The sequence below is a fragment of the Strix aluco genome, chromosome 6 (genome assembly GCF_031877795.1).
Source record: "Strix aluco isolate bStrAlu1 chromosome 6, bStrAlu1.hap1, whole genome shotgun sequence".
Lineage (NCBI taxonomy): Eukaryota > Metazoa > Chordata > Aves > Strigiformes > Strigidae > Strix > Strix aluco.
Window position 1 is genome coordinate 43,173,381 of NC_133936.1, and position 17,452 is coordinate 43,190,832.

Here is a 17,452-nt window from a genome sequence, read left to right on the forward strand (position 1 = left end):
CTGCCTTTAGAAAATGGTGGGTTTCAGTAACCCTGATCACAGGAGCTGCCGTGTTGAATTAGACTCCAGCTTACTCTGCCCAATACCCCTGTCCTTGACATCCACAGCAGATGCCTCAAGTGATGCTGAAAGCTTATGGGATTATAAACTGGCACATGGCACCAGGCACCAAGCTTTCACATCCCTAGGTGGGGAGGAAAAGGTTAAATCTGTTCCCTTTAACCCAGTTCTGGTTTGGCCATATTTAGACTAACCTACTGCACACCACAAATTTATCCTATATACAACATATGAGAAACGATTCCCCAAATTTTAAAACACTTGCATTTGACCAGGAAACATTCTTCATGCTTTACCTTGTTAAATCACTTTATTTTTACTCTCTCCTCACAACAAAACCACTACAAGTTACCACAAGCAGCTTGCGAGCTGGCTCAAACTAGATTTAATAAACAGATAATGCATCCTGTCAGCCCAGATTGAGAGGTAATTGCCAAAGTCCGCTCCAAGTCACGATCTGGGTTTCTTTTTAGCGTGGTGCACACCGGTTTGTACGCTCAAATTCCTAAAACTCTGCAAAAACTGATTAGAAGCCCAAGCATTAAAAATCAGAGTGAGGAAGGGCTCTGTACCTCTGCTTGAATACTCGTGACTGATCCTGCAATTCCGTTCTCGGCGCTTATGTTATTGGAGCTGTTGTTTGGAGAGCTGGGACCAGATCCAGGAGCACTGTTGCATGCAGAGTCTAAAAACACATCCAAAACCAACTTTCAGCGTTACAAACAATCTCCGCGATGGTATTTAGACAGATAACAACCCCTCGAGTTTTGTTTTGGAGGAAAGCAACCCTCCTCCTCCCCATCTCCCCCATAAATCTTCCCAGGGCTCTTAAAATACTGACAAACACTTTCAGATGGTCTGTCCAAGTACCTACTTAACATATTTATGTCTTCTCCTCACGGGGATTTCTCTTATAGTGTATTAATAACTCGAAATACAATTGGAAGATAATAAAAGACACGGAAGGCTTGAAGAGCCCGAACTGGAGGATGTCAAGATTGTCCTGCGTCATTTTTCTAGAAGTGCTTCTCACCCTCTTTCACCTATAACCCTGACGACACCCTCTTGCCACATATTGCATCAGACTTCACGCTGGAACAACCAGGGAACCATCTCAGCGTTGCCATTTTCCCATGCAGGCTTCTGGTGCGTCTGGATTTACTGGAAATACACCGCCAGCACGCAGCCCTCACACATGAGGGCTGACCTCTGCTTTTATACAGCAGCACTGAGATTTTCTGGTGCAGGCAAGTGGGCACATGTAATGTCCCTGTCCCCTGCAAAGTGCCCACACCGTGCTGGGTCCTCGCAGAAACATGACCTGCCTTGGACTGCCCTTCACACAGCACAACAGCTCCCACAGCACTGAGCTCCCCAAAACTGCCTGGGGACTGACTCACAAGGATGATGTTTTGCCAGGATGGCAAATTAAATCATTTTAAGAGATTTAAAAGCCGCCTGAGATGGGACTGGACGGACAGCTGGCCGTGGTCATGGCTGAGCACATTTTACAAAAATCAGGCAAAACTCTACAGGGTCCAAAGCAGTAAATCTGTTTCACATCACTGCCTTTTTTTTTTTTTTCAGTAAGTCTTCTCCACTCAGGGACTAAAACACTTTGTCACTGGAAACACCCGAGGCAGAGTTAATCTCTCAATTCTGTTATCACCTGAACGCTTCGAAAAATCCTCTCAGCTTTGTATATTTTATCAACACATTCCCTGTGAACTCACCAACCTGAACCACGGAGATGACCAGCCTGAAATCAAAGCCTCCGCATTAATGAGACAGAAATAATAATGAACAGAAACAGCACATGAAATTGCCACAGTCAGAAAAGTTCCCTCGGAAGGTTTCTCACCTGGTGTATGGCACAGCTTCCAGTGTTTCTCCTTTTATTTTGGAAGGTAAATAACATTAAAACTTTTTTTCTGAACTTTCCTCCTCCCCAAGCACAGGATTTGCCCAACACCAGAAGAATCTCCCAGCGGCTGCAATGGTTCAGGCTGCAGCAGTCTCCTAATTGCTCTAGGATGCCCCAGTAGAAATAAAAGCCAATTGTTACAATTTGGGGGATTTTAAAAAATTATTTCTTTTGTGGCATTATTCTGTACATACTATTTTGTTATTTTGGTCCTTGCAAGTACCTCCAGCAAAGTAGCAAAGAGATTATTCCTTTAAAAAAAAAAAAAAAAAAAAAGAAACCTTATTTTGCTTTTTGTTGGCTGTGCATTTGGGGAGGCATCTCACTATCAAGAAAGCTCGTCACTGACTAACACCTAACACTGAACTTCTCCACGGAAAGGAACTTTGGAGAGTCTGGGTGTTTTGAAAAAGTATTGACTGCATGGAAAAGAAGTGCTTTTTCTGGGACCATGTCATTAACTACAACGTATTAGATCTCATGCATACTATCTAGACATAGGAAATGTACCTGGTACATTCAACCTGTGACTCTATGGAGATGTATTCTTCAGGGATTAGATGTAACTTCTATTCCCTGAAGCGGGACTTCTTTTAAAAGTTATTTTTCATTCAAAAGCTCCCTCTTACTGTAACAACTCAGACATTTTTTTAGCCAGGCTCCAGGCTGGTTTCTTGAACCAAGTCCCTGCTCAGGGAGAAGCTGGAGCTTCCACTGCCATTTCTGAAGGCATTACTGGGACCAAACAGTCAGCTATTAGGGCTTGATTTATCCTAAAAGCCGCATGACATGTAGCAATATATGAGGAGTGAATTCAATTTTCAGATCCGATATAAATTATGCTTAGCTGTTGAAATCATATATACCCTCTGCAAACAGAGAGGCTTTGATACAGGGTGGTGCATAGCTGCCCCAGGGTCTCCCCAAACCACCCAGCTCTCTCAAGGGAGCTCACTTTTTAGAGTTTGTTTGAACGATGACACCGTGCCTTAAAGTGAGACAAGTCTGAAAAAGCTGTCACATAGTGGTACTTACACAGAGGCATCCCTAGATGGTGCTAAGAATTAACTTTATGGTAATGTATATAATCTACTTTTACTCTGACCCCTCCTTACAAACTTTACTCCCAGAAGAATATTATTTTTCAACAAGAAACTGTCAAGTAGTCAGAAATATCAGCTATATATATAAAAAAGTGCCTTACATGTTTTAAAACTTTGGCGTAATTACTTAACAAGGAACTATGGCAGTCTGCCCAAAGCCTAAAACAAACAGGGATTGTAAAGCATTTACTGCTGGAGGACAACAGCCATGAATTATGGCCTCCTCATGGATACTAATAGGATCACCTCTGAGAAATTTTATTTCTCAACAACCTGTTGCTGAAGATCATAGAAATGCTTGGGGGAAAAAAAATAGCACTCTAGTGACATATCTCTATCTGTCTGTGCATGTCTTAAAAATTACAAAAAAAGCTCATTGAGTTGGTAACGTTGTCTCAATAGATGGGTACCCAACGGACCTGATGTCCACCTGCGTCACTCACCGCTGAATTCTGCCAACTTCATCCAGGTTTTGCCAACCTTGAGAGGCACGTGAGAGATCCAGACTGCACAATCAACTGGCTGCAAGAATTCATTTTGGAAAGGGACATCTCACTGAGTATGTGGCTGCCGGCACAGATCTGTTGCTTACCCGACGTACCTGTGACATCCAGCGGGCGCTTCTTAAGAGCAGTAACCACCGGACCATCTTTTCTGCGCAAGAGGGGGCTGCTTCGTCTTTCAGCAACTTTTTGTTTTAGTCTGGATCGTAACTTCAGATTGGGTTCAGACGCTGAATAGAAAAAGGAAAAGAACAACAGTGTCTTGGTTAATATTATGTCGGTAGTTTTTTACTCAACGCAAAGGCTGGGTTGCAGTTCAGCATTTGCAGAAGCCTAAATGAAATTAGTCATTTGATAGCACATATCTGGAACAAAGATTTCTTAATGTAATGAACAGGTGCCAGCCTATGCGATATCCGAATTCACTGGCAATGAAAGTCAATAGCATTTTAATGAAAAAAATCATCATCATCCTGCAATCTCTTGTTTCAAATGAAGACGCAGACTTACAACCTGCTGTGAACTCATTCAGACTCCTGCAGAGAGCATCATTCACATCCCCTAGTTTCCCACCTCTGCCCAACTTGCTTCCAAGCCAGCGGTAAACCTCACTCATGGGATCAGAAAAATCAATACACAAATTGGTGAGACAACTGAGATGTTTGGTCAGTGTGGAGCATCACCGTGGGGCTGAGACGCTATCTGCTGAAATGGGCAGCTCCACACCCTTGGAGTCATCCGACCCCATGGTGAGCTGGCTTAGGGAGATACGTCAGAAGAGGGGGAAAGAAAATACGAGAATCAAACCCCACAACCAAAACAGGTGAATGTTTTTCTGCTGGTTCACCTCCCTGAAGCAACTCACCTTGGAGTCAGAGAAGCCTGTGTCAACTGAAGCCAGTATCAACTTAAGAAAAAGGGCATGAGAGTGTGGCCAAGGCCAAAGCCAGCGCCAGGGAGGAGAAGGTTTGTTTATTTGGGGAGCAACTTGGTTACGTCATCCCAGCCACAAAGTTAAACCATATCTAAAAACACATCAAATACTTCAAAAATTCACGACTGCCAAGGGTAGGTGTGCATGTATTTCCCGAGACCACAGTCTGACTTGCTTTGCGTACATCATCCTTTTGAGAGACTATCTTAAAACTTCTGCTGTACCCAAATCCTGAGATTTCATTTGTCCAAAAGTCAAAGCAGAGCTCCTGGGAACCCCTAATGCCTCCGGGTTAATGACAGCTGGCAACACTGCACACGTTTGCACAGCACAGCTTATCAAGTTTTTATAAAGGTAATGAAGCCTTAAGTCAAGATTCCTTCTGCAAGATGATTTTCTCTGTAAACTTTCTGATCTCTTGAGTATACATGAAATATCTGCTTTGGCGCTTGAGGGCTCCTGACAGTTACAAGATTTGTGAACTGGCCGTATCTTTTCCCTTCCTCAGACTCTTAACAACTCTGCAGCTTAATCCCTTTGAACCAGCAAATCCTGTGCTCTCACCATTAAGTACCGATACACTCTGCTCCCTACACTCCAGGGCCAATAATCTACACTTCTTTAGAAAAATGAAAATAGGGTTTACAAACTGATTTGAATTAACTACGTCTGGCTACAAATATATTTCCCTACAGTTGGCTTTGACCACCGGGTCATGTAAAAGATCAAACCTGACAATGTTAATTGCAGGGCTAAAAAATCAGAAGGCTGATGAATTCAAGATCAAATGCTTGAAGTTAAGCCATCAAAACAGTTCTTTGATGAAACTTTTGGGAGGGGGGGAAAAAAATAAAAGCTTTTCATGAATGTTTTGGACAGAAAAATGCCAGCAAGAGATAAAGGGAGCACTAAAAAAAAAAGCGTCAGACTCCTTAAGATGATGCTTGAAATGCAGTATGAAGTGCATTAGCAAAGCAGAAATCATCTTATAGGGCATTTGCATATAAAATGGCAGGGGACTGAATGCAAATCTGTCATTTGCTCGGAGGGCAATATCAGAAGGGTGGGCTAGGCAAAACACAAGCGTACGCTCTAACCAGCTACTTGATAAAGTTCTTTTCAAAACAGAAGTTGACATTATTTTAAAAGTAGTCTTTGGGCATGCGAACATTTGGTACCTCATCCCACATCCTTTAATTCACAGCTTTTATTTGTTCCAAATACTGACTACTAGTAACTGTCTTGAAGCTCCGGTCAAGACTTTAAAGAACAAATGGGAACATGTCACAGCAAGATGCCGATACATCCATTTTAGATACATTTGCACTGCCAAACAACAAATGAAATACAAGCCTATGCCACAGCTGTTGAAAGGATCTGTCTTCTGACAAAGAAAAACATGACAATAAAAACTGTATTTCAGCACAAATTTTATTCATACGCAATTTATACCCCGCATGGTGTTCATCTGAAGTATGTTTTCTGTGGGGAACAGACAAGTAATTGTGCAGCTTTCAAATACAGAGAATGAATTGGTTAGAAACACCTTAAAAATGGCAGGGAAAAAAGAACTAGGGTCACAGATTACCCAACATGACCATATAGATCCCATACGTAAAGCCACAATAAAAACATCCTTCCATGTACCAGGAAGGGAATGAGCATAGAAAATCACAGCCTTAAAAGAGAAAACACCTCGAGAATAAGTTATGGCAAAAGCAGTGTATTCTAATTCGTCAGACAAAACTATTTTCAGGCAAAACTATGCCATATATTTCTCCTTCGCTTCCTCAGCTGGAGGGCTTAGTTTTGAAACAGCAAACAGTCTATTTAAAGAACCACATTGGTTTAGTTCACTCTGATTTTGTTCCATTTATCCCCCAGATATAATCCCAAATCTAACATGTCATCGAGACCTCAGAGAGCATAATCCCTACATGCATTTAATTGGGTGCTATATAGCCCAAAGTAGGTGAATTAAAATTCAGCACAGGCAGCGCAAAACAGTCTCAAATTCAAAGAATTTACATATAGCATAATTTATAATAAAATATGTAGCTTTCCACAGAGGCATTTCCAAAACTCAAAATACTTTAAGCTTATTCAGATGTTTTTAAATAAAAAATATATTTAAGCTGAAGAGAGCTGTCCCTCAAAAGGATAAAATAGGAATTTAAGCAACACCTAACTATCAATACCAGACAGGTTCAGTGTTCTTTAGGGAACACCAACACCACTGAAAACCTCCTGATATTCACCCTGTCAGGCAACATGCCCAAAGCCTTGCTCCCCATCACTGCTAACTAGTGTAAGCTTAAGAGAACTGAAGACTAAATTACAAAACTTAGTAGCTTTCTACATCTTAAGGTGAAGTCTTTTAAACAAATGCCCTAAAGTTATCGAAAAATTAGTTTGATTCCTGTTTAGCAAACAAATGAAGCCCATGTCCAAGTCTGAGTCAGCTTCCACAAAGCCAGTGGGATTTCTTCAGTAGTGACATATTTAATTTGGCCTATAATAAGGATTTATACAAAGAATATTTTGTTTTCCTCCAAGTAAATTAATAACTAGAACATAAGCCAAAAGCTTCCCTAGTTTTCACAGGCTCAAGCCCAAGTTACCCTTCTTATACGTCATTTATTGCAGCAGGACCCATGTAATCCAATTCTTCAACATTTATGTCATTCTCATTGTTTTCTTCCTAGAATTGCATCCACTAAGCTGCTGAACTAATCTGACATTAAGTCTATGTAAGTCAAACAACACAAAGTCCGGGGCAGTGTTTGCCCTGTTCCCATTACCCATCTACATTTATAAAAAAAACCACAAACAATGCACCATGAAAACCATGAAAACCCCAATCCCAGTCTTTGCACATCTTACTTTTCGGCAGCTGCGGACTGAGGAGGGCTGTTGTTCTTTTACTATTATTTTTAAGCTCCATACTGAGCCTCACCAGCCAGGCAAAGGCCAACACAATTACCTTGTCTCCCTTTAGACATCCAGGTCACCCCACGGGTAAACATAGGAGAGGGAGAGAGACAGCTGTCTGAAACTAGTCTTTTGCATAACCCAAGATTTTAAAAAAGATAAATTTTTATTCTGCTTAAGCAGGAGAGACCACACGTTCTGCAATTAAGCATTTGCTCCCCACTCTGCGGCTTCTTTGCTCCCTGGCTGGGTCTATCCCAGACCTTCATTACTGCTCCTTTGCATGCACGGTGTGGTCTCTCCTCTCCAAAAATCATGGATCGTGACCTACGTAGTCAGGAGGACCTGGTAACGCTGGACACAGCAAAGTTCACCTTTGGTACAAACAAAAAGATTGAAAATCATTTCACCGTTATCGCTCTGAAGCCCAAGCGAGCCAACGTTCTTGATTTTCAATACTTTCAGGCATCAGCATAGAGGGGGACAAGAAGAATAGCGTCCCACAAATGTACCTAAGGGAGACAGGTACCACAGGGCAAAAGTGGCAGCAGAAAATTCCCAAACTAGAAAATAAAACAAGAAAGAAAACGAGCCAGCCTGCTCTTCTGCTGAAACAAACTATTTTTCATGATCTTGGTACCATGCTGGATGGCATCACCTGGAATACTACATCTGGGAACATACATGATTAGAAAGGGACAGATAAAGATATTTGTTGGGTTTTCTTCCTTTTCTCCTAACTCTGTGCTGGCATGAGGACTGTGTAAGAGCTCTGTGGAAGGGCTGTTTATGGAAGTACTGTGTCCTTAAAATGAAACCTTATTAAAGGTCAATATTTGGCACTTTTCATGCTGAAGTTTAGTAGTCGCAGCATCTCAGCAGCAGAAAGAAGGCTTTAACACCCATTAAACCGAGCATATAACGTTGACACTTTTTACAGCTTCACTATCATTTACTTGGCCTGACTAAAAAACCACACAAAATCGCAGCATAATGGAGCACCAGGAAGGTTTCCGCTGTGAATAGCCAAAAGTGGACTAGAAAAATAAACACGTGGAAATGCCACATCTTGTCTCTGCTTTCCCTTTCCAAAGTCTAAATAAAAACAGCAGCTTTGCACCGTTCAAAGTATTATCTGAGAGGAAAGATAAGAGACATGTGGAAAGGGACAAGGAATAGAAAGGAGAGAATGAGATCCTCCAAGCGAGTTTCTCCAAGAAAGTGTTTAAACCAGCACTGAGCTGTGTAGAAGGTAAGAGAAAAACACGCAATTTCTGATATTAACCAAAAAGCTGCAGTGCCTGTAGCAGAGGGAGCTACCGGCTGCCTGAACGTGAGGGCAGGGAGCAGCTATAAAACCAGGGAGACCCCAGCGAGCGACCCAAGGTGGCCACAACTTTTTGGGGACAATCTTACATTAAAGTGAGCTTCTCCCAAAAAAACCCTACAGGCATTTTAAACTCAAGAACTGTGCTGACCTTTACTGAAATGTAACTTAAAGTAAGGTGGGTCAAAACACGCATGGTGGTGTCCCCTCCACCCTTCATCAAGAGCCTCACGGACCAACCAAGCACTTGTTTTTGAGCTGCAATCTGTTCTGTACCTAGAAACCTTCCTGCTACAGCCATGATGACCACATCCATGCCCTGTCCTGCCAGCCCTGTGCAGTTTGCCTTTCTTCCCTTCTCCTTGACACGTCCCACAAGCATCTCCCCTGCCCTTGCCTGATGCTGGGCTGCTCCCATGGGAAGAAGCAACCTGCCCTACCTCCAGCCTCCTCCTGCTCTGGGTGCTCTTCCAAGGAACTGTAAGAGAGCAACATAAACCCAGTAAATCAATCTCACGTTGTCACACACGGTCGCAAACCGCTGAGGGTCAGGAGAGGGGAAACAGTGCATTGAGAAGCCTGTGGAACATGGCTCGAGTGATGCAGTTTCCTTAGAGCTCAGCTGTTGTGTTTCAGTTTGGAGAAATCACTCCAAGTTACCACTCTGGATGCTGTTCATGTGGTGCTTGTGGTCAAAGCTGACCCACAGAGGACAGGCACACACCTGTCATGCTCTCCTAGATCAGACCTGAATTTAATTTCTGCTAGATGCAGTGGCCCAGAGGCCAAGCATCTCAGCACTGGCTGGAACAAACCATATATATAAACATATATATAAATATATATATATATATATGCACACATAGAGGTGAAATCATGCACGCTCCTGGGAGTGCCTGTGAAGCAGAGATGGAGCTGAGAGGGCCAAGAAGGAGAAGGGCAGGTTCACTGAATGATTGAGGACTAGGTCCTGGGCCTCCTGGAGCCCCTGCTCCTCAAAGGGGACACTAAACCAGAAGACTTTGGTCTTCTACCGAAAGAGGTTTCTCCTTCAATGCACCACTGACAGTACTGATGGGAAGAGATGCTTTTTCCTCATGGATTCCCCGCTCTCATGTCAAAAGTGCACCTGCTTTATCAGAGCCCTGAGCGAGGAAAGGGGGTGTGCCCTCCTTTTGCCTCTAGGCAAACCTCAACATTAGAGGAGCACCCATGGAACACAGGTCATAGCCTCTGGTGCCAAAAAACACAGGAGCAAAGATTTCCCCAGCGTGCATATAGCTGCAATTGCCAGAAGAAATAGAGGGACTAAAGCAAGCATTTGCTGGTCCCTCCAACTGCACTTTGGTTTGTTGCTGCTCTCTGAAATGTCGACAGGCTGGTCTGAAGAGCTATCCTGTAGCATCACAATAATAAAGTAATTTTTGTGTTTAATAAAGTTATTTTTGGATGAGAGAGACTGACGTCCTCCACCTGGAGCAGGAAAGGCCATTTATACCAATAGGGATTTCTCACGCAGGTCAGTGCCTCCTCTTCACAGAGCACACCCCGAGGCAGTGCGTGGGTCCCTGGGACACAGCGAGCTGCCCAGGGAAGCCAGACCTCCGACCACATCAGCTGGAAGGACAACGTGGGTGGGAAAGCAAAGATGCTCTCCAAGTTGAGTGACACTCCATGCCGTACAAAGCTCAAAGATTTTCTCTAAATTATACTCCCACGCTACACCAGGATTTCAGCCTACTCTATTTTCCTCTAAACAATCTTTGTCATAAAACAAACCATTTAAAACATTCCAATAATCAGAACCAACTCAGAGAGGTATTATGCCTTTCTTGAGAAATACAGCATTTTAATTATTGACAAATCCTTTCATTTTCCCTTTTCTTTCTTTCAAATGCAAGAAGTTCAGAACAATTTCACCTGCTTGGTTGCAAATAACACTCAAACAACTTGTGTTTCTGCAATACTGTGAGGAAACCAACAACATCACAGGATGCTGGATGCTTTTCCTCTCTCAGGCTCCTCTCTTTTGCATGGAAAAAGAAGAATATTAGAAAATGGGAGACAGTGCCAGCCCGTGGGCTCCCCACTGTAAGCCAGGGAGCATACACTGTGCACAAGCACTGATTTGTGGTGCCTGGCAGGGACATGCAGGCAGGGAAGGACCATGCTGCCTGTTTCATGGCCAGCTCTGGATGGGCAGCAAGGGATCGGGACCCTGCAGCCTAGGTACATCTCACCATCACCCACCTAAGTGCAAGCTGGGGCTTAGAAGAAGTCATCATTCCCAATCCACTCATGTTTGATACAGCCAGAACAACAACATCAACCTTCTCCTTTTAGCAGGTTGGTGAGCTGGAAACTGTAGCGGTTGCTGGGACCATCAGCATGGGTGACGTATTTGTCAGATTCCTGCTGCAGTAGGTCCCAAATAGTGGTGAAATTCAGGAAAACCACTGGCCAGGGCAGCCCTCCAAGTGGCAGATGGGCTGGATTCTGCCCGTTTGCACCACATACAGACAAGCAGGAGGAGATGTCTTCATTTCGTTGCATTCCTTTACTCCCTGAGAGAAGTCACTGCAGCAAAGGGGTGCATAAGCTGTGGGTTGACAATGCCAAGCTAAAAACCTCTCCTTGGACCTTTCCTGCTAGTTCTTAACTGTGTGGGCTGTGAAGGTTGAGGACAGGGTTTTTTGCCTTTACCACAAGCCCTAAGACACAGTACTTGACCTATAACCAGCCCTTCTTCTTCCGTCATGACTTGTGTCGAAGGCAAAAGACGTTTCTGGGATGGGAGGCTTTTGGGTAGAGTACTTGTTCTTCCCTGGTCCCCAGAGAAAAGATGCTGAAAGAGGGGTCTGTGACACTTTCTACTTGTCCTTTCTCCCCAGGTACGTACCACACGCACGCATGCACTCATTTACTATCTAGGCAGGAAATTCAGAGACACATATTCGCCAAAGATGTCTTTGTAAACTCCCAGTCTGGCATTCAATTCAGTCTAGCTTTGGAAATAGTGGAAACTCACACCCTGAGATGCTATCCCACAGCTCTGCAGTGAAAACATATTTGGAACCACAGGAATCCTTCGCCTCCTTAAAATCTTCATGCCCATCAACATCCTTCTGATCTTCTCCCCTCCAGTGCAGCCAGCTGTGATACTGGAGGTAAAGAAAAAAGCCAGGACCCAGAGCCTCAGTGATGCTTCACAAAACAGTGACCGTGGATGCAGCAGCCGTGGGCCAAGTACCCCCAGGAACTGAGCCAAAGACACCAAAAACCAGCCACCCGCTGCTCTTGAAGGATGCAGGAGGACATCTTGTGCCCAACGAACCACAGCGGTTTGGCAAACACCAGAGGGTCGAGAAGCACAAATTAAAAAAGGACAAAGTGAAACAATTGCGCATTTTTGGTAACATCAGTTTTGTCAAAAATCCCACCTCCGCTGACAGATCTCTCAGGAGAAAGGTTTAAAGACCAGCAGCCAGCCCAAGGCAGGGGAATTAAGCAGCAGCAAAGGCACAGATCCCTTCGTGCGGGCACAAGGAGGGTCGAAGGAGAGCAGCTGTCTTGGGAAAGGTTTGATTTATCCAACAGCAGGAGCAAAACTATGACAAGATCTGAGCCTGCTTCACAACCCTCACGGGTCCTACAGACGCAGCCATTTTTACACGTACGACTTTGGAGAAGATCTTTTATGAGTACTTCAAAAGAAATGAGCTGTTTTTCTCACTCTGGGGTCAGGTTTAAATATAGATACAGGGAAATGTTTCCAGGTCGTGCATCCTAGTGAGCTGAATGCGTGTTGGCCAGGCAAGTCTAGCAGGTGCTGAATTTGGCAAAACTTCTCCTGATTTTAACGACAACTAATTGAAATGCTGTGGCTTTCATTAGAAATCCTGATTGGCTGTCAAGTCCCAGTGAACACAAGGAATCCTTACCCTACTTCTATGCAGGAGTAAGTGGAAAAGCTAGTGTCTGACAGGACATGGTCCAGCCATGCTCAGGATGTGAAAAAAACCCCAAAACCAAACAAAAAACCCTACGTAAGGAAGAGGAAAAGCACGTTAAAATGTTAAATAATTCTCTTTTTACAAATTTCAGTGATGACGGCTGTGTCAGCTTTCTAATTAACAGCACGTTTTAATATGTCCACTGCTCAATTTTCAGAAAGCAGGGACTGCCATGAACAACCTTGTTCCTGGGGAGAAAATGAGGACACCATATTCCTTAGAAATGCAAAACTGAAAAGCTATGTTAAAAATAACTTCAGCAGCTCCAAGAAAACTGTTGACAAACAATTCGTGGGGTTATCAAAACAGGCAACAAAAGACAGCCCCAACCCAGACTAAAATCACTCTGAAAGGATCCTCCAGAGATTTTTCTTAGAGGGTCCCAGTACAGCACGTAATGAAGCTTCATTAAATTTGGAACACACCAACCTTGATCTGGGGGCAGTAAAGGTCACTTATTCCCCTCTATTATTATATTTTTAAAAAATTTTTAAAATATATTTTTATTTCCCCTCTCGACAGGTGTGGACAGAATGCATATACTAAGGATAATGGACATACAATAAAGGAAACTCCACAAAAGGGGAAATAAAAATCCTTGTGCTAATCCAGTTACTTATCAGCAAAAGCACGAGCAGCACCAACCAAACTGTTCTTAGTTCAGTTAAAAAAAAAGGAAGAGCCCCAAATTGTTTAGATAGAGGGAACTGAGTGAAGTGCATCCCACAGCCAGGCTAAGAACAGGATTCAAGCAATTAGTAACTGCACCAGCCAGCAGCCTGACAGGAAAACAATTTCATGCAGAAACCAAATGGCCAAGAAACTGGAACATAATTTAGTAAAACAAATCAGACAGGGTAGGATTTCAGGGGACAGGATGCATTAGGAGTGCATTGCAAGCATTGACTGTTTCCCATGCTGAATGTTTTCAAGCACTTTTAAGACAACATTCACGCACACATCTTCTACCAAAGCGAGTTCACGGGGTCTCTCTCACAACATTCACACTTGGGTTTTAGGCTAGCAAGTTATCTCCAAGTGTGCACAGAGGGATAACCTGTGACCACATCATGATGCTTTAAATAACAGTAAAAAAAGGTAGTATTTTTAAAACCCAGCGCAATGACGTATTTATTCTTCCTAAAAATTTCTCAACATGCAGGACAGGCTGCCAGCTCTGAAAACGCACCCTAGAAGAAATGATCACTCAAACTGCCTTCCTGCAGCCCCCTAAGTCACCCTATTCCTAATGATGGTATTGGTCAGATTCCAGCCCTGGTAATCAGAACTGTATTGTGATGGACTCTGTTATTTGAACTGCAAATATTTAATCAAATTTAATAAAATTGGACTACACGACATGGCGGTTTTAAATTACCGACACAAAGCCAGAGTTTTGTCTGGTGCCAAAAATCTGAAAAGCTCACCCGTAATAAAGAACTTTATTTAGGATGGGCTCCAGCCTTCCCTGCCTTTTGTTTACACCAGACTGTTCAGAAGCCTTTCTTCTCCAAGCAACTTAACATTCTTGGCAATGGGATTTCTGCAGGATATTGCTATGCCAGAGACTGACGTGCTGTTGCGTTGAAAGGAAAATAAAAGAAAACAACAGAAAAAAATTCTCCCCTGAACCTTACAAGTGAACTCATTTGTATCACAGACCAGTCCCCAAAAGATTAATGCTAGTGCCCAAAAAGAACAAGCATCAGCATTCTGGAAAAACAAAATCAGCTCAACATCTTCCTGTTTTAAAACAACAATGATTTTGGTTGCTTCCATTTTTAATAATGTGATTAGATACATTTATCATCCTTAATTCACCCTGTCTGACAGGGCTTTTATTCAGACAGAGTCTTATTGAGAGCTCAGTCTGGGAAGCAGCAAAGGGCTGAGATGTGCGGATGCTTTCCCTTCTCCTGCAGAAATCCCCTCCCGTAACACTGGCACCAAGAAGGGCGACTGATCCTCAAACTCAATCTCACAAGGAAGGTCCCCTGAAGCGATGAGCAAGGGACGTTTTGGAGCACGTCGAAGCCCATTTATGCTGTGGGGATGCTAACACATCAGAAATGGATCACCTAGTTTCACAAGGTATAGGAAAGGGCTAAAAATCTCTCAGAATCACACTGTCTACAGGCCTTAAGTGATAGGTACGGTGGCAAGGGATGCCTCCCTGTGTGGAAACGCTGCAGTTTCCCAGAGGAGCCTTCAGCAGAAGAGAAGAGCAGCAATGGCTGCTAGCAGCCTGGGCTTGCATTTTTCCTCTCAGGCAGATGTGTACGCCAAGCACATCTTTGCTTCACCGGCTTTAGAGCTGAAGGAAGTCTCTGAGGGCTGTCCTCCACCAGCGCTCACCTCTCCTGCGAAAGGCAAAGTCCCGAAGCCCAGGCAGCATCGCTTGCTGCTGTGTTGGCAGTGCCTGGGACAGCAAATCTAATGGGGTGTTTGGTCTTTCATTATCTAGAAGTGGAGATTAAAGGATGCCCTACCCTTCAGCAAATCCAGTTTTCTAAGCTCTGCTTTTGGAGTCCTCCAGAAAGGGCACAGTCAAAACTACCACCACCAAAGGTACAGGGTGTGCCTGGGAAAAAAAAAACATCTCCTGGAGAGAGCTTGCCAATTTTCGATTGACTCCTGGTGCAGCTGAAGTGTTTGTCACCAACCCATCATGCCTGCTGAGGAGGAAGACAGTCTACTGCCCTGCAGATGGGAATCCATCCAGCAGGCCAGGTGTTATGGTCCAGAATGAGAAGTTCCCAAAAAGGTCTTTTAATGCACAGAGCTAGGAGGCAGAAGGAACAAGACAACAGTGTGGAAGTGTATTTTTTTCTCATCAGCTAATGAAAGAAGAAAAAAAAGAAGTTTACAAAGGTAACAAGAATTGTGTTACACCATTCACTGCACCTAAGACCTGCTCTACTTCTAACTATTAGGAGAAGAAGTGCCATGAGAGCACCTACACCCCTCCCAGAAGGAAAAGAAGGGGCTGCCAGCTCTTCGGAACTGATTTAGAGCAAAGACTAGTAAATCCATAGAGGGATTTGGTTAACACACTGTCATCATCCCTTATTGCAAGGACGACATACTTTTTGACTACCTGTGCTCATCCCTCCACGTTTGAAGATCCACAAAGCGTACCTGAGAAATAGCTAGGCAGCACCTGCAGAAGGTACGTAGCTCAATCAAACCCCTGCTTTCCTCTTACCTCCACTCCGTCTTTTCAGAAAAGTTTTTTTCGTCTTCTGAAGTGATTCCCACCACGTAGCACTGTCTGCACCACCCACGTGAGCAGCATTGCTCCCCGAATCAGGACGAGCTCATCGAAGCTCAGCTGTTCCCCAAAGGAAGCAGCCGAGGATCACGAGCTGGCCAGGTTAGAAGCTGAGGCTGTGTTGGCTTAGGCATGTGATATGGAGCTGAGGACCACAGCCAACCAAAGCAACCTGGTTTACATAATATATAGTTGAGAAATAACTGACCTGCTTAGCCACCGTGCAGGGAAAAACCTAACTGAGAAATAACTGTCTAGGTGTGAACGAAAACCCTTGCAGGAAGTCCCGACGCTTTGACTGGCAGAAACATTTTTATTTATTTTAAGTATAAACTTGTATATAAAATGCAAATCCCAGAAGAAATGAACTTTTCTTGGTACTTTTCTCACTCAGCAAAACATACTTTGACTTCAGACACCCAGATCTCTGTATTAGCTTTGACTCTGTGAAAACATCTCACAAACTTTGACACACAACTCCGCTGTCTCCTGCCTGCAGCTCTTCAAGTTTGCACACCCAAAGCAACTCCAGCCTCCCTCTAACACTGCACGTACAGTGACAGATGAAGGGGGAGCAGGACGGAGAGTAAGTACTTGTTAAATAAATCATGAAATACAGCTTTTTGGTAACGTACCCTTTCAAAAAAAAAAAAAAAGGACCAAGTGTCACAGCAAAGACAGCAGGCGACACAGAAAATTAACGTGAGCGCTACCTGTTTTTCTGAGTGGGAAGTCATCTTTGGAATCATACATCCCCAGTACAGGGTGATTGTAGGTGCCGGATACGCCACTTTGGGGTGGGGAGCTCTGGTCCAGAGAGCTGTGCTGCGTCTTCCTGCACAGAAGGAAAGAGAAAGAGAATGGAGAAGCTTTACACCAGCGACACACAAAGGGAACAAGTGCAGCTTCGCCTCGTCTGTTATCAGTGATCAGTGCAAAGGAAAAGATCTTGGTACTAGCCTTCTCCTCCTAGGCACTCATACTAAAAAGACACTGAAGTCTAATATACAGGGAGGTAACTAAACATATGCTTAATTGTCAGTATAAGAATTACCCTGTGGAGCATGGCTCAACTCATGAAGGTATTTAACCACGAATATAATTTTAAACACATACTTGGGCTGGGTTTTGATAAATCATACCCTTGAAGCCAAGCATGGGTGTCATTACTCCCCTCAACCATAGCACAAACGAACAACTTCCCTTCACTGAATAAAATCCAGACATAGGAGACAAAAGTCTAATGATGAAACAAAACTGAACGACGAACACATTAGGTGCCACACGTTTAAACTGGCTAACAGCAGCCATGCTGCATAGGTGGTCTTCTGCCTTTTGCTTCTCTGCCTCCCGACACAAGTACTTTGCAGAGATAGGGCCAAAGTA

The 17,452-nt window shown here is 43.7% G+C and overlaps 1 protein-coding gene across 4 annotated transcripts in view; it reads right to left on the bottom strand.

The window, feature by feature from the left end:
* HDAC4 (histone deacetylase 4) overlaps positions 1 to 17,452 on the bottom strand; it is a 270,626-nt gene that overhangs the window by 82,738 nt on the left and 170,436 nt on the right. For all 4 annotated transcript variants that reach the window (XM_074829852.1, XM_074829853.1, XM_074829850.1 and 1 more), the window contains exons 7-9: positions 16,780 to 16,901; positions 3,689 to 3,820; positions 633 to 745 (exon numbers count right to left, since the gene is read on the bottom strand). In XM_074829852.1, the coding sequence (XP_074685953.1) occupies positions 633 to 745; positions 3,689 to 3,820; positions 16,780 to 16,901 (367 nt within the window). The remainder of the gene's footprint in view (positions 1 to 632; positions 746 to 3,688; positions 3,821 to 16,779; positions 16,902 to 17,452) is intronic.